The 23,958-nt window shown below is 39.3% G+C and overlaps 2 protein-coding genes across 4 annotated transcripts; both read left to right on the top strand.

The window, feature by feature from the left end:
- The first annotated feature begins 3,041 nt into the window (after positions 1 to 3,041).
- LOC146621210 (transmembrane protein 248) lies at positions 3,042 to 7,373 on the top strand. The gene is made up of 8 exons (XM_085368210.1): positions 3,042 to 3,167; positions 3,690 to 3,756; positions 4,526 to 4,718; positions 5,300 to 5,561; positions 5,650 to 5,749; positions 5,869 to 6,010; positions 6,100 to 6,240; positions 6,600 to 7,373. The coding sequence occupies exons 3-8, from the start codon at positions 4,557 to 4,559 to the stop codon at positions 6,618 to 6,620; spliced, it is 828 nt and encodes a 275-aa protein (XP_085224336.1). The 5' UTR covers positions 3,042 to 3,167; positions 3,690 to 3,756; positions 4,526 to 4,556; the 3' UTR covers positions 6,621 to 7,373.
- Positions 7,374 to 8,177: 804 nt separating this feature from the next.
- On the top strand, positions 8,178 to 23,517 carry morc2 (MORC family CW-type zinc finger 2). Of its 3 annotated transcripts, none has more exons than XM_085367282.1 (28): positions 8,178 to 8,257; positions 8,638 to 8,721; positions 8,829 to 8,983; positions 10,059 to 10,112; positions 10,227 to 10,261; positions 10,361 to 10,429; positions 10,544 to 10,634; positions 10,725 to 10,833; positions 13,614 to 13,773; positions 13,865 to 13,976; positions 14,448 to 14,573; positions 14,660 to 14,739; positions 14,825 to 14,907; positions 15,165 to 15,250; positions 15,450 to 15,590; positions 15,680 to 15,834; positions 16,218 to 16,346; positions 16,440 to 16,545; positions 18,186 to 18,318; positions 18,443 to 18,526; positions 19,427 to 19,678; positions 19,795 to 20,031; positions 20,942 to 20,999; positions 21,072 to 21,210; positions 21,307 to 21,474; positions 21,575 to 21,668; positions 22,432 to 22,620; positions 22,722 to 23,517. In XM_085367282.1, exons 3-28 carry the CDS (start codon positions 8,916 to 8,918, stop codon positions 22,788 to 22,790), a joined length of 3,027 nt encoding a protein of 1,008 aa, XP_085223408.1. In that variant the 5' UTR covers positions 8,178 to 8,257; positions 8,638 to 8,721; positions 8,829 to 8,915; the 3' UTR covers positions 22,791 to 23,517. The 3 variants fall into 3 exon arrangements, with proteins under 3 accessions (XP_085223408.1, XP_085223409.1, XP_085223410.1); XM_085367283.1 differs by having other exon boundaries at positions 8,635 to 8,721; XM_085367284.1 differs by lacking the exon at positions 8,178 to 8,257 and adding an exon at positions 20,550 to 20,663 and having other exon boundaries at positions 8,268 to 8,721.
- Positions 23,518 to 23,958: the final 441 nt, after the last annotated feature.

The following is a 23,958-nucleotide window of genomic DNA, read 5'->3' as shown; positions in this document are numbered from 1 at the left end:
GATGCTTATTAGGAATTGTCCATACTCTTTTCCAAGTAATGTCACTGACAAAGGACTTCCAATAAGAAATCACGTATGGAACAAACAGAGATTCTCTCTGGAACAAAGCACAAAGATTCTTATTACCTTTACTATGGTTTGTAGACAGACTCTTCCTATGTGTGAATCCACAGGATTGGGGAGAGAAACAGGTGATATACAAGGTTGAATTTCTTTAAATAGCATTATAATACCCATAGGTATCAAATCAAACAATATGGCATATTAGTCCAATACGTATGGGGTGTAAAGTTGTGTTCATATATAAGAGACCATGCAAATAGAACTCCAAATTCACACTTCACACAGTCTGCTCCCACAGACCATGACACAATACAACTCCAGCAGAATGAATTTGATTCAACATTTGGCTGAAGCTGCCTCAGACTTTCTGCTGAAACAAATTTGGTATTGCTACCACTGAATATTCTGGATATATTATCATCAGCCCATTATCATCAATGGAGCTCCAGTGGAGAGGGTGCAGTCCTTCAAGTATCTTGGTGTTCACATCTCCTCAGACCTGACATGGGCTGCCCACATTCAGGCCCAGACCAAAAAGGCTAGGCAGCGCCTGTATCACCTACGACAACTGAGGAAGTTCAGGGTCTCTCCAAAGATCCTCAGGATTTTCTATACAGGCGCTGTGGAGAGCATCCTCACACAGAACATGACATCGTGGTTTGGGAACAGCTGTGTGAAGGACCAAAAAGCTCTCCAGAGAGTGATCCGTACAGCAGAACGCTGCTGCAGGATTGCTCTCCCCCCGCTTCAGGACACCTACACCAGGAGATGCCGGACTAGAGCAGCGCAGATACTGAAGGACCCGTCCCATCCTGGCAACAAACTGTTCCAACTTCTACAATCTGGTAGAAGGTTCCGCATCTTCCGGGCAAGGACAGAGAGACTCAAGAGGAGCTTCTATCCCCAAGCCATCCGTGCCCTAAACACACACACCCGCCCGCTCACATCATCTCTAATTGACTGAGACAGGACTCTCTTCCAGACACTAAACCAAGGAACAATGTACATTTCAAATTCCTTTAAATTTAAATATGTTTATATTGTCTATCCTGTAAAATAGTCAGATGTCCAAAATAGTCAGATGTCTATTCTTATTCAGGGCTCTAGACTAACTTTTTGACATGGGCGCACCGGTACGCCTAACTTTAAAAATTTAGGCGTACCGGCACAAAAGTTAGGCGCACTCAAATTTTTCAACCGCATCGCTTAACACCGCAGTTTTACATGTGCACTTTCTTTGGGGGGGAAGTCCATACAGACAATATTAATTTCTAAATTATTAACTAACAAACTTGTGCTTAAAGTGCTTTGTCAATATTGTAGAAAATGTTAAAAACTTAATCATCATCTTGGCCTCCTCTGACGACCTGTTTGCTGCTGTCTGCTGCTGAAAGGCCGTGGGGAGAGGGGACACTTGGGCAGTGCATTTACTGCAGCATATAATGTGTTTTCTGGATACACTGTGCTTTTTCAGCATTCAAATATTGATGGCACTGTGTCAGAGCACTGGCTATGAATTTCAGACAGATCAGGCCTTAACTTAACAAAAAAGTTATCAACAGTTCTTTTCATCTTTTCTTATTACCCACAGCTACAGTACATCCACTTCTCTCAGGCCTAGGCTGCTCACTAGGGCTGAGTATCATCACTGATTTCTATAATCCATTCAATTCCGGTTCTCAAAGTCCTGATTTGATTCAATTTAGCCTCAGACAGTCAGAAATATTATAATTCTGATCATTTATCAGTACTGATACACATGAGACTTCATCAGAATTGTGAAAATCACAGCAGATGCCTTTGTGTGAAAATAACTGAGAATAAAACACAGGAAAACATGAAGGAGATTTTCCTGGTCTGGCTTTTTATAGCAGATAACCTTAAAAATATTCTGCAATTTTGCATAATTTTAAGAAATTTAAATTTCTTCAGTATTGAACAGCAGAAATTAGGCTTTCTTGTCCGAGGTCATTTAAGTGAAAAAAGAAAAAGCGCTGTAAACAACGCTAGACTGGTGGGTAATAAGCGAATGAATAATGCAGAAAACAGATTTGAGACGGGAAACTGTTCCTGAAGTACAGAGAGAGAGAGAGAGAGCTGTGCAGGAAGTGTGATTTTTATCGTGGTGGAAGCAAAACAGCAAAAGTCAGAGGGAATTCATGACGACATTGATCAAATGTGAAGCGCAGTTTGCTGCTTCTTTTGCTGCAGGCTCGGTGAATTTTGGTTGGAGAGAGGCAAAACCTGCAGCTCAGAATCAGCGCAAAAAGACGTAAACACAGCGCGGACCCGAAGAATCGCTAAGCTCCGACAGCGTGTCCGTGTTCAGGCCGTCGGGTGAGAAAGCCGAGAAAGACGAAGCTGATTCTGATGTGTTGGGTCCGCTCCGTGTTTAGGTCTTTGTGTGGAATCCGTTAATGAATTGATATCGCTTTATTCAAGCTACTCACCTCTCTCTTCCACCTGCACTTTCAACTGGACCACGGCCAATCAGAGAGGTCCCGCCCCTGACTATCTCTGATTGGTTTAGTCCACGATAGGGGCATAATGTGTGTCTGTTGTTGACCACACGGAGAGTTACAGAGATTTTTTTTTTGTTACCGGAACAGTTGGTCGCACCTGTGCGACCAAATATTTATTTTTAGTCGCACCACTGAAAAATTTGGTCGCATTTGCGACCAAATTGGTCGCACTCTAGAGCCCTGTTATTAATGTACAGAATTCACCTGCTTGCTGCTACTACTGCACATTCACCCAATGTGTATATATATATATATATATATATATATATATATATATATATATATATATATATATATATATATATTCTAATGCTCAAAATAAGAATAAAGATAACAATAATGATATCTACTGTTGCTGTGTCCTTGCTTTTCCCCCGTTTAAAAAAACCCATTTAAAGTCATGTGATCTGGTCCTTGTTGTCGTCATAGCAGTGTATTGTCGTAAAGTGACAGCGGTGGCGTGTCACTATTTAACTGCTGAACTTCCTTCTTAAATGTCGAACTTTTGTTTACTTGTCTTTAAGAAACTATTCCGGTGTATTTTACCAAGCGCGGAGACGTGAACAAGCATACGAGCTCGAGGTATGACGTTATATTTCAGAAAGCTAGCTAGTTAGCGTCATAAGAGCGGTAATCTTTGCCAGTAGAGCTGGTTGTTAGACTAGTTGTACGTCTCCTGTTGCGTAGAGTATTGATTTAATGTAATTACTACATAGATGTCTTCTTTTTTTTTTATAAGTAAGCGTTTAACTGTCTACAGTCACGTGACAGAGAGTACGTGCTTTCAGCTTTGCTCAAACTAAATGTGGTTATGTTGAAAACGAGGTCCGCTCGAGAAAAGACATGCCGAATATCCTGTTTTGTTAAGCAGTAGCTATATAGTATTTCCACAATAAAAGTTACAGATTTTCTACAGCTTAATGCTCACTATGAACATAACTAGGTGATCCATGCAAAGATTTTTCATTAGAAAAGTTTAACTGCTTCATACACGATGTCTCCATGTATGTGCAATACAGAGCATGTGTGTTCATGCCAAAGTTTTTGTGTATATATTTATGATTATATCTATTTATGTACACTATCTGTATCACTGCACTACAGGGTGCCTGTCTGTTGGACCAAGATTGGCTTTCTGTTCCCAACAAGGAAGATTACATTTAGATGTTAGGTGAGTGGAGATAAACTTTCTGGTCTCCCAGTGCCAAAGTCTGAACAGAGATTATTCTGGAGAGTAAAGGTCAAACAGCCAAGAGGGCAACACTGGCTAAAATGTGAGACATAGGCACCCACCTCTGCTAAAAGCATTTTGGAGTGGGTTTGAACAGACTTCTTTCTCCTTTTAGGACTTCCAATCTGCCTCATATTACTCTGACCCGAGCATCCTCCTCTGTCACACCCCTGCCCCTGCATGTATATATGAATCCATGAATTGTCCCTGTGGTCACTCTGAGTAACTCTGCCCCCTACAATTTTGACTTTTTGTTAGCGGCACTGTCTCCAAACCAAAGTTATAGCATTTCTCATTAGCATCTTGTAAACCTTCTCTTTCTGCTATTGCTGCTATCCTACTGTTACAAATCACCCCTAAAACCTGACTCCATCCTGCCGTCTCTATGTGCTCTCTTCTTCACCTGTCTTTTGCAATGTTTGTTGTTTAGAATGGTTGACCCCATCTATTTACACAGGTCCACCTTCACTACCCCTGCTCCTTGCAGCTTCACTTTCACTCCACCTGTCTACTTCTCATTCACACACATACTCTCTCTTCTTCTACTGACTTTCATTCCTTTGCATACTTCTATTTCTCCAGGCTCTCTTCCATTTGTTTCCTACTGAAATTGTCTTCCTCTATGAAGAACAGATGTATTGAACTTGCCTAATAATAATGAAAAGGTACATTACTTAAGTTATGTGAAATTTGTCTCTTCTGTTTACAGCTCGCCACATCTCTGCTTTTTGTGGAGCCTGATGATGGGTTTCTGGCAGCCGCTGACTAATCTTAGAGATTATGTGTCACAGAATCCTCCAGGGACTACATTTTTCCTGTGTTTGCTAACTCTGGCTATTTCATTCATCTGCCTTAGTTTTTACAGCAACACTCACACTCTGCCTAACCCTGATATAACAAAGGTGAGGAGTGATTTTAACTATAGCAATTTTGGGTTTTTGCTCTTTTCTGTTATCTATATATTAGAGTAGTGGATGCACAATAAACATGGCTGAAGTTTCAAATATTTACGTGCAATCAACCTGTGTCAAAACCTAGGTTGCAGACTGCTCTAAGCTCTCTGTATCAATTTTTTTTTCTACTCTTGGTTCTTTTTGAGGCTCAAATATTCTATACAGAGGAGCAATTAATCAGATTAATCAGAAGAAATGTACCTTAAAGATAGGGGAGTTAAAATGACTGGGTTCAGATTGAGAATGAATCAAGGCCTGATGTCAGACAAATATGGATTTTTTTTTTAGAGCAGTGACTCATGCAAAGAAACTTTAGATCAGTCCAAAGATAACAATATGGAGCTGGGAATGAGTATAGTAGGTTTCCTTAGTAAACTGAGCTAATTTTCCTCCATGCCTTCTCTAAATAGATAATTGGTGCTGGTGTGCATAGGAAATATGATGCTGTGCAGGCTGTGACTGAATATACCCACACATTCTGTGCCCTGATTGTATCTGTGTGTAATTTGTGCACTTTACTATTCTCATAGGACTGGAACCGTGTGTTGTCCTCCTTATCAACATTCCACCTATGTGTGAAAGCAAATGAGCTTAATTCCTCAGTCCAATCACCTCTTATCAAGCAGGAAGAGGACAGAAAGACCTCAGTTAACTCAGCAAAGAGTCCTTCTTCTGTCACCCATTTACATCTCAAGGTTCCTCTTGCTCTTGTGACTTCCAGCTCTCCGAGTGTCTCGCTGAGAGATCTCAGTCTACATACAACCTTGAGAGCCAGTCAGCTGCTTATTGGAGGTTAGTTTTGCCATGGAGTGCTATGGGTGTGATATTATGTGAAAGTCTTTATCACCTTACATTCTGATTGTAATTTTTTACTCCCCAGGCAATGAAAATGTTAATTTGACACTAGAGTTTCTATCTGACAATGGTAGCTACACCTGCCTCACTATAAGTGCCCCAAGTGACCTCCTGCCAACAAGTGTGTAAGTTTATCATGTTCTGTAAAGAACATGTTTCTTAACTTAATTACAGTGTAACTACAACTTTTCCTCAGTGACCTAAAAAGTCAGAAAACTCATAAATGTTATGTATTTTAATAAAGTCGTCCTCCAGAGTGCCCTGAGTCAGAGAAAAATATTTCATCCTTCTATGTGGAGGCAAGTAACCAGCTGCCTACATTATCACCAACCTGCTACAGTCTGAACTTCAAGGATGATACCACTCTTACAGTCATGTTAACACAGGTACGGTATGTTGCACTTGAACAGCATAGCTGATTTAGCCACAATTCAGAGATTTGTTTTGTACCCTCATTTATTTCCTACTTCTAAAGGAGGAACAGAGTGTGGCAGTGCAACATCTGTTGGACTTCAGTGTGTGTCTCCTTGGAGTTTGTTTGATGCTCTGTATAGCTGCTTGTCAACCACATGCACTAAAACGCCGCAACCAATGGAATGGACTGTACCAACAAAGTGTAAGTCGTGATCGTTCGGTTTTTAATAATAATAATAATAATAATGGATTGGATTTATATAGCGCTTTTCAAGGCACCCAAAGCACTTTACAATTCCATTATTCATTCACTCTCACATTCACACACTGGTGGAGGCAAGCTACAGTTGTAGCCACAGCTGCCCTGGGGCAGACTGACAGAAGCGAGGCTGTCATATCACGCCATCGGCCCCTCTGGCCAACACCAGTAGGCGGTAGGGTAAAGTGTCTTGCCCAAGGACACAACGACCAGGACAGGGAGCCCTGTCCTGGTAGAACCTTTTTACTGAGAAATCCATACAGATTATTTAACCTAACTTTGCTACTTTACTTTATTTACAGGAACCCTTAATAGACAGCTGAGCGATTAAATCAGTTGATGGTTGGAAAGAGAGGGCTACGTCTAACTACAGCCTACAGAAGAAACTGGTTTGTTGTTTGTACTACTAACTGTGAAAATATTTGTATAATGCTGCTTTGGAGAAAGCTCTCCTAAATTCATACTTGGGACTAAAGTCAGGGTACAGCAACCTCTCTTGGAACAGTTTGAACCCATTTATCTGTCTCTCACAAGTTTTGCTACATTACGAATGTGCAATATGTAAAATCATTTTGAGAAACATGGCCATGGTAGAAAATGAGTTATAATTTATTATTTATGATGTGCTTTTCAAAATAAAAGACAAAAATGTTATGATAAGGTGGTGATGAAGACATTGCTCAAGACTGAAGAAAATGGATGAAATGTGGGTTAAAATTGCTATTATATTTGCCTTATATTTGTTTAATAACAAAGTATTAACAGATCATTGGGCACTGTAAATAGTGTGTGTGTGTGTGTGTGTGTGTGTGTGTGTGTGTGTGTGTGTGTAGAAGTTAGCAGTGCTATGAACTGTTTTTCTACAGGATTTTACGCTTCCCAGCAACAAATGACTGCAGTCATGCTGTTTCAAACATGTTTCTTTGCTGTAGAAGGAATAGCTTTACTTGGGCTGTTTTGTTGACTAATGTGATTCATTTGTCAGTGTCAAACACAGGTATTACAGTAAGCACTGTATTGTACTGTAACTGTAATGTCAATAAAGGCTAAAGCCAAGCTAAGGGGAATGTGAAGGTGAGTGACATCAGTTTTTAGTGACATTTAAAACTTCAAATACATTTTGCTTGTGCAATTATTTTTAAGCATCATTTAAATATCTTTCTATCCACCTGAAGGTTTTGGATTTACCACCACGAAGGTTTAATTTTAGGTTTATGTGAGTGCCATATTTCTCTCTGATATAAGGCCTCTTGAAACAGAAATCGAAGAGGAAATTATTTTTTTCTTTAATTTCAATCAATGTTTCCTTAAGTGTCTGAAAGAAAGGACGTATAAGGATTTTGTAAAATTAGTAATTCAATTGTGACAGACTGGAGCCCTGTGACAGACTGGCGACCTGTCCAGGGTGTACCCCGCCTCTCGCCCTATGACAGCTGGGATAGGCTCCAGCACCCCCAGCGACCCTGAAAAGGATAAGCGGAAGCGAATGGATGGATGGATAGTAATTCAATATTTTACATGTCTGTAGAAGAATTATTATAAAATAATCATAATGTTTCATCAGCATTTCAACTGCTGTAGCTAAAATAAAATAAAAATTAGGGTTAAGGTGAATTGTCAGTGTGTTTTTGTTTGTATTTTAACTGTGAGCATACTTTTGATTTTATGGCCCCAAAAGTATAGATTATGAGCTTAACGCAATGAACTTCTGAAGGTCTCTCTAGGCGCCAGCAGACTGGTTCACCGGTATGTTCTTTTGTTACGTAACGAGATGTCCTCCAATCATGGTTTAGAATCATAACGCGGTGCCTTCCTATTGTCCACAGCTATTGGGTGATTATCGAAAAATAGAGGCGGGATTAGCGCAGATCAGGGGAAACTAGAGAACCAACCATCGACGTTGATGGTAGTTGGATTCTTCGCGGCCTCGGGGATTGCTTTATGTCAAGGAAAACAAAACGTAACGTTATGAAGTATTTGGACTAACTATAGCGTACAAAGTCGAGGTCATCTGAAAATGTCTGGCAGAAAGGAATTGATACGGCTAACGTTAGCTTCATCTTCCTACAGTAAAGCTAGCTAGCTACCGTTTCCTCATAAACATTCCTGCGCTAATGTCGGCTAGCTGCTAATGTTAGCATGCCGTTAATAACAGTTGCAGCAAAACGTCTGAACTGTTGATGTCATGTTCTTAACCAAACATGACTTAGTCATATTTTACAGTAACCCAGCGAGGCAAGGGTCTGACTTCTTCTTAAACGAATGCACGTTAATGTCTTCCTTGCTCAAGCCGTGCCTAAAGACGCTCTTTTCGCCTAACATTTTGTTGTTCCTCAGCAGGCCTCCCACGTGTTACTTGCTGGTACCTTCACCTGCTGGGTGACTTGTAATTACGCAGGAGTGTCTCCTCTGACTTGTTCTAAGGTATAAACATTAGCTAATGTCATGTCATTTCCGTTATGTCAGTGAATTGATTGAAGATACACGCAGGCAAATCAACAGTATTTTTGATCTTTTCTTTCCTTTTTTAGAATGAAAGCCCTGAACTAGGGCTTGGTCAGTCAGCAAGAAGACGTGGAGGTTACCAGGAAGTACCTAGTTAACAATCGTGAGTGACCATGGCCTACTCTAGCTACAGCAACCTGAGCAGGGCTCAGCTCACCTTTGAATACCTGCACACAAATTCGTAAGTACCAACTTTTTGGGAATTAATTTGCCCGTAAGAACTTCACGATACACAGAGTTACAGCTAGTTAGCCTTAAAGATAGAACTTTAGCAACCACCTACGCACAATACACTGCACCACCTCACCTACTTATTTTTGCAAGATGCCCAGCAATGTTGTTGAATAGAAAATAAGATATAGTCCAGAAAGACGATTAGAGCACGTTTCCCTCATTTTGCTACATGTCATTTTATATTTAAAACACCTTTACCTTCCCTGAGTAATACTTTCCATTCTGTCTGTATGCATTCACAATTCAAAACCTATGCTGGTTTTTATTTTAATAGCTGATGCTGCTACCATTCTTTTACTCTTTTTGTTTTTGCTCTTTGTTGTTATGCATTTTCTTTATTGTCACAAGGGGGGAAAATTGTTTGCCAGTTTCCCACATCAACGTTATAATAAATTTGTTAGATATAATCAGCTATTTTTATTTTCTGAACTTGATAGTGCCTTTGTGTATAATATGTGGAATTGACGGTGTAGGCTCAGAACAGAGTATAGACACGTCACAAATTTTGCAATGAAGCTAAATGTGCTTGCTTCAGTTATTTGTCAAAAAAATCATGTGATATTGGCTGCTTGCAGACATTTATCACTCAGTTTGATCAGTAATGACTCAGGAAAAAAAAGACAAGTTTGGTATATGCTTCTGTGGTATGTAATGTTCAACGTATATGTGGCTTATATTCAAAGTAGGTCGCAGCACCCTTTGGTTGTTCTTTTTGTTATAATGATAATTCATTTTAAGTGGTTAGCTGTCAGGTGAACTGTGGATAGTCAGTCCTTGAAGCTGAACAGATAGTTTTACAGTTAACCAGGAAATGCATGCTTAACTGATAGTTCTTCATTTTATGCTGACACGTGTCAGCAGACTTGAGAAATAACAGTTTTTATAACAGAATAATAATCGTATGTTTGCTATCTGTGGAGTTCAGATGCTGTCACCAAGCATCTCCCATGTGTCCTTGTTCTCTAATGAGCTTCCCTTGTCAGTTTTTACTCTATTAATGGAATATTTGGTCTAACTCTTAGGACAACACATGAGTTCTTATTTGGAGCCTTGGCAGAACTTGTGGACAATTCAAGGTACCTGTTATGATTCACAGCACAATTTTTAAATAAATTATCGAGTATGGGAAAACTTGCATTAACCTGATACCTTTTATCTAGAAAATCTCATATATTTTATTTCTTTCACAGAGATGCTAATGCCACACGTATAGACATCTACACAGGTAGACCTCAGAGTAAAATATCCAATTTCATATACTGAAACTTATCCAGTGAGTCAATGTTTTTCATATCTGTCTTTTGACTTCCTGCTTGTGTGACAGAAAAAAAAACAGAGCTGAGGGGTGGCTACATGCTTTGTTTTCTGGATGATGGTACTGGGATGGACCCAAGTAAGTGTGACTAAATGATCAAAGAGCAAATTTAAAGCAAGGTTATTGTTGTTTTTGTAGGCCAATGGTTACATACAGTGTATAATTTGTGTCCTTAAACTGCTTTTTTCTTAGGTGAGACAACCCATGTGATTCAGTTTGGAAAGTCAAACAAACGGTCTCCTGAGTCCACTCAGATTGGCCAGTATGGAAACGGACTGAAATCGTGAGTTGTTTTTCCAGTTCCTGTCTGGTATTGATCACGAAGTTGGTACACCAGCATTTCCATATTTACGAAGTTTGTGTGTTTCCACAGGGGCTCTATGCGCATCGGAAAAGACTTTATTTTGTTCACAAAAAAGAACGACACGCTGACTTGCCTCTTCCTGTCGAGGACTTTCCATGAAGAGGAGGGTCTGGATGAGGTCAGTGGCAGTCATGAAACGCTTAGAGACGAGTTTTGTTAGATACGCTTTAGCCACTCACCACACATTCATTTCAAAGTGTACTTTGAATATGTGTCTAGATATTCACACCTGTGTGTTCATGCTTGTGTGTGCTTTCAGTCTGTGTGAACAGTACTCCGTGCTCTCTGCTCAGTTCAGAAACATGTTGAAATTTTACAGCAGCCTACTTGAATAATGCTGTAAATCCCTGGACAAATACAAAGAATGGAACAAAAACTGACAGCACTGCAAAATGCAAATTGTGTAATATTAAAATTTAGATAACTTCTAAATAAATTTAAAACACCAAAGGTTGTCACAGACATATCAACAATCTTATATCTTATAGCATAAATCAAGACCTAATGCAGACCTTCCCAAAGTGTACGGCCCACCCCCTGGGGGGGGGGGGGGGGGGGGGGGGGGGCGCAGAGCCATTGCAGGGGGGGCACGGAATAAAAAGGGGAAAAAAAAACCCCAAAACGCTTGGACACTGCTAGCATGGGGCGCCCACACAAACGTAAAGCAGGAGATGAAGCATCGCATGTTTCCAAACCAGCTTCCTTCCAAGCCAAAGACTAGAAAATATGGTGCAGCATATCTTCCCTTTGGTTTCACCTGCACAAGTGCCGAGGTAGGTCTCCCTGCAGAATTGGTTTTCCCTTCGTCGGGAGCAGCGCTGGGCTGTTCAAATCACAGACAAACAACATCCCACATTCTTGATTTTTAGTTCACAAACACTTCTCATAATGACTAACTACTCCTGACATGTTAGCTCCTTATACAGTAAAGTTACAGTGGGATACAAATAATATCAGGCTGATCCTGCCACGATTTATTCCCTGGTTCAAATCACGGACAAACAGTATCCCACAGCTGTTTATGTTTTTGAACCCATTTTGCACAGAGAGGCATTTTTTGAAAAATGTATTGATAGCAATGTTGAATATTATTACACAGGAAAAAACAACTACAATACTAAAATAATTACACCGTGACGCCTCTGCCTTTGTAAATGGAGGGACAGTAACTGCGTGTGTATATGTAAGCGTTTAAAAACTGAAGATGGTCAGATTAACAGTATTTTGTCTATGTGCCATTCTGCAATTCATCTCATGTAAACAATAACGTGGCGCACAGCGTGACTTGAAAAAAGGCACATACCTTTGACGTTGCGTGATGAACTCTGTATTCCTCGTCCACACGTAAATGCAAAAAAGGATTTTTAAAAAAATCTCAGTTTTCGTTGATTCGAAACGCCGTTTACGTGTGAACGAAAACAGCTGCGTTTTCAAAAATACCCGTGTAGGTGTAGACGTAGCATAAAAGAGTTAGTAGTTTATTGCTACCTGTAATTTATTGCAGTTTACTTGTATTTGCTTAATTGTTTACTAAATGTTTGAGGTGTGAAATAAACCGCAATGGTGCAAAATATGGGTGTATGTGGTTGGAGGATGTGTTTGTGCGCGGGGGGGGGAGGGGGGGCATTTTTCTTGTTAAACAAAGGGGGCTTAGCAAAAGAAGTTTGGGAACCACTGGCCTAATGGAAGATTGGAACAACGGATGAAATGATTACTAATTGTGGCTCAGTGATACATTTTTGTATATAATTGATTTGGATGTAAAAAAGTGATCTACATTTATGTGAAAAAGAAAGGATACACTTTCATTTGTAAAGTTTTGTGCATCAGGACGTAATAAAAAAAATCAATCGGTCGTAAAATTAGCTAAATACAACCTCAGATGGGCAAAATATGTTCATCTCATATTCAATTAAATTTTATTTATACAGCGCCAAATCACAACAAAAGTCGCCTCAAGGCATTTATATGATATGACATTGAACATATGTTATATTAAACTTTAAAAAAAAAAAAACTAAGCAAAAATGCAGAAGCAGTGTGTGAGAAACTAACTACACTGCAACCAAGGTCAGACTATGAAATCCTCAGAAATTGCAAAAAACCAAACAAACCAAGAGCTACATCTCAGATTCTGAGTATGTTAAAGTTCATGACCAGACAATTAGACGAAGACAAAATAAGTATGACCCGTTTGAAAGAGATACCAGGACAAAGCTTTCTTTCTCTTAAAACAAAACAAAACAAAACAAATAAACATTGCGGCTCAGATTAGATTTGCACATTTACATCTGAAACCACGAGTCTTATGAAACAATGTCATTGGGATAGACAAGAGTAAAGTGGAGATGTTGGACCATAATACACAGCACCAAATGAAAACCAAATGCAGCATATGAGCACAAAGATCTCATAACTGCGTAGCACAGTGGTGGAGGGGTGATGATTTGGGCTTGTCTTCTAGCAACAGAACCTGAGCATCTCGGGCTCATTGAGGTGACCTCTGTATACCAAAGTATTCTAGGATCATCTTTCCAAAAAATAAAGCTTGGTTGAAACTGGGTCGTTTAACATGATATTGATCCCAAGCATGGCAGCAAATCTACAATCAAATGACAAAAAAAGGAAACAAATCAAAGTGTTGGAAGGGTCCAGTCAAAGTTCAGATCTCAGCCTGATTGAAATGCTGAAAGTTGGCTCTAAAATCGGAGTAGACAGTGCTTCTGCATTTTGCCTTAGTTTTTGTTAAACAAATAAGGGCATGGTGTAATGTGTGTAGTTTGGAAACCACGTGGTTCTCCAGCAAACTGATTTAAGGTCACATTTGTCAGATTCCAAAACATGTGGAAAGCTAACTGCTCTGGGTTACTTAGGGTTTTCATCCCCTTCCCTCTACAGGTGATAGTGCCTCTTCCTTCCTGGGATATAAAGACCAAGGAGCCGCTGACGTCTGATCCAGAAAAGTACGCCATAGAGACCGAACTGATCTTCAAATACTCACCTTTTAAAAATGAAAAGCAGTTGATGGAGCAGTTCAACAAAATAGAAGGCAACAGCGGTAAGCATTTAAATGTGCATCACTATGTAAGGAACTGACAAATTGATATGTTGTTACTTACTTTTGGTGTGGTATTTTATATTATCTATAGGAACGCTAGTGATAATCTATAATTTGAAGCTGATGGACAATGGAGAACCAGAGCTGGATGTAGAAACGGATCACCAGGACATACTGATGGCTGGGACACCTGCTGAAGGAGTGTAAGTACAGTTGTTACTGTTAGTTATGATGTCATTATTATTGTGGCTCACAGATACGATTTTGGTGGTTTTTACTTCAGTATCAGAAACCAGTTTAAAATTTCATCAAATGTCCAGCTGGACTCAAGGATGAACTCAAACTTAATGGTGATCAAATTTCAAAATCAAAATGTTTGTAATGACTTCACTTCACAAATAATTGCTGATTGTGCTGGGGGGTGTTGTTTATCCACAGGGGATAGCAAGGGATCTCTATGGCATTAGCATATGAATTTATAATATTAATTTATATTGGGTATTTTTGAGTTGGGTATTTTTATTGGCAAGCTAATAGTGATTCAGCTTAATATTGATCATTTATCGTTGTTTAAAGGTAGAGCCCTGCAAGTTGACTAGTTGGAGGAGGCAGAAAACCACAAAGTAAAAATAGTTTGATGACAGCATGTCTAATGCACCACTTCTTGTTCACAGGAAGCCAGAGAGAAGATCGTTCAGGGCATACGCTGCTGTTTTGTACATTGACCCACGCATGAGGATTTTTATCCAGGGTCATAAAGTCAGGACTAAGAGACTTTCGTGCTGTCTTTATAAACCAAGGTAATATAGTAACGCACATATGGACTCTCTGTAACTTGTTTATTCTAGTGTTCACACTTTGATTGGACTTTCTGTTTTATTTAAAGGTGTTATAAATACTCATCAACTCGGTTCAAGACCCGTGCTGAGCAAGAAGTGAAGAAAGCTGATCATCTTGCAAAGATTGGTGAGATAGTGGGTTATTAATCCTGCTAATTAAAGTTTGCTTTAGCTTTAGTTCATGTGAGAATAATATGTGGTGTATATTTCAGCGGAGGAGAAGGCCAGAGAGGCAGAGAGTAAACGCATGGCTTTGGAGGCCAGATTAGGAGAGGACCTATCAAAAGACTCACGGGTAAGCTAAGGAAAACCTTTGGTTAATTGTCAAGTGCAGATGTGTAGTGTTTATGTAAAACGGGTTTTGGGCAAAGCAAGTTTAGTTGTATAGCAACAGTTAATGACAAACACATCAAAGTGTTTTAATTATTCAATTATTAAAGAAACAGGGAAATTTAAGAAAAGGTGTACTTTGACATGATTCAGTGGTTGATTCACAACCAAAAAACGATGACGTTAAATTTCTTCTTTGTCTCCCTCCTTTTACTCCATCAGGCAATTTTGAGAAAAGTTCAAGATGCAGCCATGATGCTGCGAAGGGATGCTGACATGAAAAAAAGGATTCTTGAAGCCAAACAAAAGTATGATTAACAAAAATGGCAAACTTTATAGATTGTAGGCTGCTAAAATTCTGTTCCTTTGTTTGGCTGGAAATGTATATTAAAAAATGCCTCAAAATAAGATTTGTACATTAATTTTGTTTGCCGACCAAATTATTTGGCATCTAAATTTTATGTAAATGTATTTCTTACCAATCTACGTTTCTTCCTTGTTCTTCAGAGCATTAAAGGAGCCCAAGGAGCTGAATTTTATATTTGGAGTGAACATTGAACAGAGGGACCTGGATGGGATGTTTGTGTACAACTGCTCTCGTCTCATTAAGATGTATGAAAAGACTGGTCCTCAACTGGAGGGAGGCATGTAAGTAAAATGCACTAAAAGTGAAAAATGGCAGGAAATGAGCAAGTGATTAAGTTGTAATTTTAAACTATTTGGTTCATGTGTCTTAGGGCATGTGGTGGTGTAGTTGGAGTAGTGGATGTCCCATATTTAGTTCTAGAGCCTACTCACAACAAACAAGATTTTGCGGATGCTAAAGAGTATCGACATTTACTAAAATCCATGGGGGAGCATCTGGCTCAGTACTGGAAGGACACAAACATTGGTAAGCTTCCCTGAAGTTGCTGGATTTCTGTTTATTGCTGCACCTCAAATTACAAGTAAAAATACCCCCCATACTCCTGGGAGTTTTAAGCATGTTCCATGATTAATACATTATCCTGCTAGAGTGTTAGACAATTCAGATACAGTTGTAATCACCATTATTGATCTACCAGCTGCTGGAGCTTTAAGGTGATGTTACCGGTACCTGTGATATTGGATTGAGAAATGTTTGAGTCAGAGGTGAAGTATAAGTTTCATTTTAGCTGTATTAAGGGTTCCTTCCCTAAATAAAAATTCAGCTTTGGTTCAACTTATTTTAATTATAGCAAATGACTTGCAACTGTATCAACTGATCTCACATCTGCATCTGTGTTTGTCATGCAGCACAGAAAGGCATAGTGAAGTTCTGGGATGAGTTTGGATATCTGTCTGCCAGCTGGTCTGCACCTCCATCATCAGAGTTGAGATACAAGAGACGCCGTGCCATGGAGATACCACTTACTATTCAGTGTGGTAAATTGAGCACACACATTTAGAGGACATGCAGTATCTCAGCTTCCTGCAGAAAACTCACTCTCTGATTATGCTTTTTCTTCTTTTTTTAAGATAAATGTTTAAAATGGAGAACGCTGCCTTTCCAGATGGATGCAGTGGACAAACGCTACCCAGACAGTTGGGTGTGTCTCATGAACCCTGACAGCACTCAGGACAGGTACTGACACAATGAGCTTTTTCAGATAACTTCATTTTCTTATCTTATCTCATCTCATTAAGCAAAACGGTTATCAAGTTTCTAATTAAACTTATTGGTTATTTTTGATTGCTAAAAAACAGTTTTTAGTATAATTTAGAACAGAGTTATAATGAAATTATACAACTGAATTGTTATTCAGAAGCAGCAGAAATATTTACAGCAGCACAGTGATGATATGATCTTAGCAACTAAAATAAATAAAGCTGACATTAAACTACTGAGTGGATGTTATAAAGATCATCTTGTTCTCCACTTAGGAGAGGGTCATGGTCTTAACAGAAATTGATGATACTTGGGCCATTAATTCATCTTTCATTAATACAATTTAAAGTTTTCCACAGATTACACTACAGTAAAGAAAAACTCTCAAAATTATACCCAGATAAATTTGATGATAAATGTAACTGATGCTCACTGGGTGTGCCCTAGGTTGTCTGAATTTTGGCATCAATTCTTCAAAATAATTTTGGATATATTGGGTATAAAATTGACTCCGACTCCACATATCGCTATATTTGGCAAACCACCAAATAACCTTCATACTACAGCTATTCAAAATAACCTTATTGCCTTTGCTTCTCTCATCGCTAGAAAAGAATTTTGTTGTTGTGGAAATCATCTCAGCCACCATTAATTAAGGTCTGGCTACAGGATATCTTAGGACTCTTAAAACTGGAGAAGATAAAATCCTCCATCAGAGGCTCGTCGGATATATTTTTTACTCGCCAGTTACCAGCACGAGAAATCTCTCTGTAGTCCACCATATGACAAATTTTTCTGCTATTCCCGGCAGTGACTGTTCTACCCTATAAGAATACTTTATTTGAAGTATTAAAGCCAAAAAGCGACACAAATTCCTAATTTTACGGATCCCAACATATATACACACTGAATGTGTTGCATTTTTGTGGAAAATTTGCCCTAAAAAAAGAATTTGGAGAAAGAAAGAAAAAAAAAAAATGAAGTAGTTATGAAGCAATGATGAGCCTGTCCTGATGTTCCTAAATAGAGATTCTGGGTTCATTCAGTTCTCATGACAAAGCAGCAGCAGGAAGAATATGATGGTTTGATCTGGGAGTGGAAGGTTTGTTAAATAGCTTGTTTGTAACACTGTTCATATCATCATATCGTTCATGTCAGCTCTTCAACTGTGCCATAGTTGAAGGTACTGGTGTCTGATGGTATCCTCCAAATAGCCGATGTTATAAATGACACTTCAGTTATAAGTGTAAATATTAAAGCAAATCTTCATTGGCTTCACCTTTGCCACAGGTGCCTCTTGTGCCTACAGATGAGGTTGTTGTGCAGTCACGAATGTGACCAAAATGTCAGGGTATATTTAGTATACCACTTTTTTTTTTTCCTCTCTGAGTTTTTCTAGTGATAAGAAAAACCCTATGCACTGAGGAGTTCAAATCCAACCGGAAGTTGGAGATTCTGCAGCAATAAACAAAAAACAACAACAAAAGAACTTTGAATAATGTATTAGCTGAAGTGCTTATGCCATGAGAAAGTACCTACTAGTGTGGTAATATATTTTGTATGTTCTATATAAATTGTTTACATATTGTTATATATTGTTTGGAAATTGTTTTCAGATGTGACGCTCCTGAACAGAAACAGAATCTCCCATCTGGTGTTTTGAAGAAAGATAAGCCAACAGCTGAAGACAAACAAAAAGAGCTAGCAGAGAAAATCAAACAGCAGCAGGAGAAGCTGGAGGCCTTGCAGGTATCCTGTCCAACTCTTGTTGTCTGTGTGTCTGTGTCTGTGTTTGGTTTGTTTTTTGTTTTTTAAATCTCTCTGTTTGTGTCTATCACCACAGCATATGTATATTCTGTTTGTTCCCTGCCAGAAAACCAACACCATCAAATCTGCAGCAGATGTAAGAAAGCTCCCATTGGAGGTTAGCATGAAACCAACAGAGAGTTCCTCTCAGGTAAAAACAAACAAAAAACTCCCTGTACTGTCTTGTCTTTCTACTAGTTCTACTAGTTAACTCTCGGCACATCGTATATGTATTTCTGATTTTAATATCACTGCACGTATGAGGAATAACAGGAAAACTACCATTCTATTCTCTCTCTCTCTCTCTCTCTCTGTCTCTCTGTCTCTCTCTCTCTCATTCCAAAATGGATTCAATTATTTATTTATTTATTTTACCTCAAAATTCTACTCACAATAACTTAGTTGTGTGTTTAGAGCCGTTGTCCTGTTGGAATATGAACCTTCGCCCCAGTCCGAGGTCCAGAGCTCTCTGGAGCAGGTTATCCTCAAGGATTTCTTTTATGTCACTGCATTCCCAAGACTCTGACTCATCTCCAATTTTCTCCTCCAAAAAATATCCACACAGCATGATGCTGCCATAACCACGATTCACTGTAGGGATGGTACTGGCCATCCATACAGCAGTTCCTGGTTTCCTCCTGACATGACACTTGGCATTCAGACCAAAGAGTTCAATCCTTGGTACAGATTTATTTTTGAATTTTGTTTCTCATCGTCTGAGAGTCCTTCGGATGTCTTTTGGTAAACTCCAATCAATTTTGGAATAAGACTGTAACATGACAAAATGTAGAACAAGTGGAATGCTGGGAATACTCTCTGGATGAACTGTATGTTTCCTTTTCTATGTAAATATGAACTGAAAATTTAAAAAAGGAGTTTTGTGTGTTCAGTCTTAAACAATTTAATTGCGCTGTAAAAGGGTCAGACTAAAGACAAACACTGCTGTTGATGGTGATCCTTTTTTCCTTTTTTTTTTTTTTCCTCTTTGTTCAAATGTATTCATTATCATACTCAAATACTAGTTTTGTGTCCTTTCATGTTAACAATTCAGGCAACCAGGTCTTCTGAAAGGTCTGTTGCACGCCCACGCTCCCCACCACTCCCAGCTCACCTCAAAAATGCCCCAAGTGCCCCACCAGGACGTAGTGCTTCTCAGCGGCCCACCCGAACATCAGCCATACCACCAACTCCACCAAAGGTTGAGCCATCCAGGTCCAGAGCTGCAGCAAAACCTCCTCCATCTGCAGCAAAACCTGTTCCCAAAGCTACTGCCAAAACACCTCCACCCAGCCGCAGCTCACGGGTATGTTACAGGTTTGATTTAACAAAAGGTTTTATTGTAAAAGTATTTCATATGGCTTCATGTACAAATCCTACCATAAAGCAGTGTAAAATACTGAAAGCTGTCTCCTCATATAGGCATCTGCCAAAGCTTCACCTGCCAAACCAGCAGCTGCTGGACAGCGCAAGAGAATAATAGAGCAGGAGGAGAGTGAGAAAGAAGAAGAGGAGGAGGAGGAAGAAGAAGAAGAAGAAGGCAGCGAGGAGAGTGAAGAAGAACCACAGACAAAAAAATCCAAGATGGCTGCAGCTGCCACTAACCGTGGCAAAGTCGTAGAGAAGGCCCCACCTCCCAAACGTGGAAAGTTGGATGAGGTAAAGAACAGAGGCAAAAACTGTAGTGCAGATTTGTAACTGCTGAAAATGTATTACAGCTCTGAAAAACAACTGCACATCAAAACAAGATGATTAACCTGGGGTGTGAAATGAGAGCACTAGTAATTCTGCACAAACCTTAATCCTGCGTGTTCAGCGTGCAGCTTGCTCAAAGGACTTTTGCTTTTGCTCGCATTTTCCCGCTTTTGCTTTCTGAGAAATAAATTTCAGGATGTGGATAAGGTAATGAATGGACTAGGAAGTGATTGTATGCTCAACATTATTATGATATCTGCATTAATTCAGGTAAAGTCTGTCAGTTTTAAATTAATTAGCTGCTTATTGGAGCAAAGCTTTACTCATACTGCTCACTTACTTTATGGTGTCTGAACACAAAGTAGCTGCAATTAAAGTATCTTAGACTTCTGCTTAAGACACTAAGGGAACATGGACATACCTGGGTGGTCCATCAGGTTGCTGAACCTCCGATCAGAACCCCTTTGCTATTGACCTTGCAGGTTAAAACACACTCTCAACTTGAGAAGAAAGGAGTGTCTGCCCCTACACGGCAGGCACCAACAACACCATCCTCTGCCCCTAAATCCGTTTCTACACACGGGGCTAAAGAAAAGGTAGCTTTATTGGGTCCCTCTCTCTTCTACTGTCGAATCAAGCTGGGCTGCCTGCTGCTCTCACAACTTCTAACAATCAACACTTACTTTTTCAGCTCATGTAGATTAACGGTTCTTTCAAAACAAAACCAATCATTTTATTAATATATAACAGTTTCTTTATAACCAAGCATGCCATTCATTTCAACCTCTAAGTTGTTGAAGACTGTATCTAACCCGACTGCCTTTTCAGTGATTTCTCAAACTGTTGTGGTCATATTTTGTTTGTATTTTTACAGGCACCTGATAAAGCTCTACAACAGGAACCAGAAAACGACACTAAAAATGCTCAGAAAGGTGAGATGATGGTCCACTCTCTACTGATGTGAATCAAATACAGAACTGGAAAATGAGTATTTTCTTCTCCAGATAAGGGTCTGCTGGTCGAAGTACGTGTCAATAAGGAGTGGTATACGGGCAAAGTCATCGCCGTTGAGGCGAATAAACAAAGTGTTCGCTGGAAAGTTAAATTTGACTACGTACCTCGGTCCACCCCTAAAGATCGATGGTAAGATGCAGTCTGTGTGAATGTTGCGTTCTAAACATGTTTTGATGACATGGCAGGTGATTCGAATCTTATACATGTATGGATCTCTCTGTAAAGGGTATTTAAGGGTAGCGATGAAGTCCGGCTGATGCGACCACCATCTCCAATCTCTCAGACACCTGACACCCAGCAGGAGACCGAGAAGGGTCCGGCACCCATGGAGCCAGACACTACTCAGCCAGGAACCAGCCGAGAGGTGACTGACAGCCTGGTCACCATGTTGAGGTGAGCTGGTTACAATGGTTACAATGTTGTTATCATTCTTTATTGAAGTCTTGTAACTCTCATAACTGCTGTGTGTTTATCGTGCTCTTGATGTTTCTAGAACAATGCTGCGTTACTTCTTTCCTCCTGCTTTTCGGATCCCAAAGGACGATGTTAATAGCATGACAGCCGAGGAGCTGGTTGCCTTTCCTTTGGTGAGATAATAAAAGCTTCTTCTATCTTGTGACGGAAAGCAAAAGCAGAATGCTAAATTTAAGCAGAAAGATGCAAGAAAAAGAAGCTTAAATAGCACAGCAAAAAGAAATATGAATGTGAATGTTGTCTGTTTCTGTATTCACCATGCCTCTCACCCTATGGCAGCTGGGATCATGTGCTTGTTGTATCAGTCTTGCGTGATGAAGAAAGAGTGAAAGTAGAACTGAATTTACTGGTTGATCTGTTCCCACAAAGTTTCAAATTGATGGAGGTCACTGTAAATGAACTGACCATCTTTGGGAACCCAAAATGTCTGCTCAGTCTACTTACCTATCACCGTCTTTGACACTTGAGCCAGACTTTTTCACACCTCATCAGTGTCCACAAGTCTGATGGAAAAATTAGATTGTAGTGAAAATGATCTTCCGCTGCAGTGTGCAGGGTTCGCTGCAGCTTGGGAATGCCTCGGTGTTTCACAAGACCAGCTGGAGGAGTTGGCCAAGGAGTTAAGGCTGGTCATCTCTGCTTAGTTTGCTGGATAAGTGCCAGAAACTAGATGGATAATAGTTTGATCTTTTAGTGTGAGATGAAACTAGATGGGGAAAAAAACTTGTTAAATAACTAGATAGTTATTTAACAATGGCAATAGTGCACAAATTAACATTGAAATTATAAGTGAAGATGTTAACTGCTGTGTTTTCTTGCCAATTCTGTTGAATTCTCCCACTGATTTGTTTTTGTTTTTTTGCCTCCTGCATATAGAAAGAGTATTTCCAGCAGTATGAATCGGGCCTGCAGTCATTGTGTAATTCATACCAGAGCAGAGCTGATGCCAGGGCCAAAGCTGTGGAGGAGAAAAACAACAACACTGAGCTCAAACTAAAGGAGGCAGACGAGAAATTACAGAAACTCCGAACAAACATTGTGGCCCTTCTGCAGAAAGTACAAGAGGTAATACTTCTTAATCTGTGCTCCTCATCATGTGCACATTGTTGATAAACCCCCCCCTTTGCAGAAAGTGAGTGATTATCGTGCCTTTTTTCCTCCCACAGGATATTGACATAAACACAGATGATGAACTTGATGCTTACATAGAAGACCTCCTTACAAAGGGTGATTAAAGAAAACCAAAATCAAATGAAAGATGTGAACATTAACAAACTGGTCATCATTTCAAGTCTCCATGGACCCACTCTCATGTGTGAATATTTGGGGTTTGTTTTCATTAATCCCTCCATGTGTTGAATCAGTTTGTAACCGGTTTGTATTTTTAGGTTCTCACTGTCGATTGCCTCTGGGCCTGTGGTTTTATTTTGTCCCTTTTTATTACCCTCTTACATCTGTTAATCTATGTTTAAAACATGCTATCCTGGTTAAGCTGTTAAATAATTTGTATGTTTATTGCAGCGTATGCTCTTTTATATAGTCAACTGTTGTTGTGACAAACTACATTTCTTCATTTTGGTCCATTGTCAGGTGACATTTTCACACTAAAGACTTGGGCTTAACTCGTCTCTGTTCTGTATTGCAGCCTGTAGTTACACAGTTATTTTTATTTTTGCACACTAAAAACACATCAGTGTTCTCCAACCTGGACAGAAAACCGGGTTCATCTTTTATGTTTGGGAGATATTCCCCATCCATAAACAGGAGCTACATACTGGGTTATATCAGTACATTTATTATTCCTTTAAATTCCTTCTTCATTTAACCTTTGACTGTTCTGTGTTCATTTTGGGAAGAAAAAAAAAAAGGTTAACTGCTGAATTGTTTAATAATTATTCAGTGCCTCTGTCCTTCTTTTTGAACAGATTTTTAACCCATCATGGAAATGTTTTATTAAACGGTGCATGCTTTCAGTCTTTATGTTCTCGTTGGAACAAAGGATACTGTATTTTTGACAAACCTTTACTTGGAACAATAAAACTGGTTCAGCAACACATTATGTTGGTCAGTATGTGGTGTTTAATAAAGTATTTGTTCTGGGAAATTTTACATTTGGGCTTAAGTAAATTATAGTGTTACAGGAAGGGATTTCTGTCGCCATGACAGTAAATATTCTTGAATTTAGTTTTGTTGGTAGTGCTTAGAGCCCTGTGTTCTGTGGATTATCTTTGTCTTTACAAACAATCCATTTTCAATCCGATTTTTCTACTCTTGGATCTATTTTATATAAATGAGACATGAAACACAAGGTTTAAACGGCAGAAAATTCTTACAGGGATTCTTACAAGTCTGTCCAGCTTCACAGTGGAAGGTAACCTGACTGGATGCACAATCTCTTAGTAT

Source organism: Diplotaxodon limnothrissa, linkage group LG12 (genome assembly GCF_057381915.1).
Source record: "Diplotaxodon limnothrissa isolate DT_005_m linkage group LG12, D_limnothrissa_male_GT1.1, whole genome shotgun sequence".
Classification (NCBI taxonomy): Eukaryota; Metazoa; Chordata; class Actinopteri; order Cichliformes; family Cichlidae; genus Diplotaxodon; species Diplotaxodon limnothrissa.
This window is presented reverse-complemented; position numbering and strand designations above follow the sequence as displayed.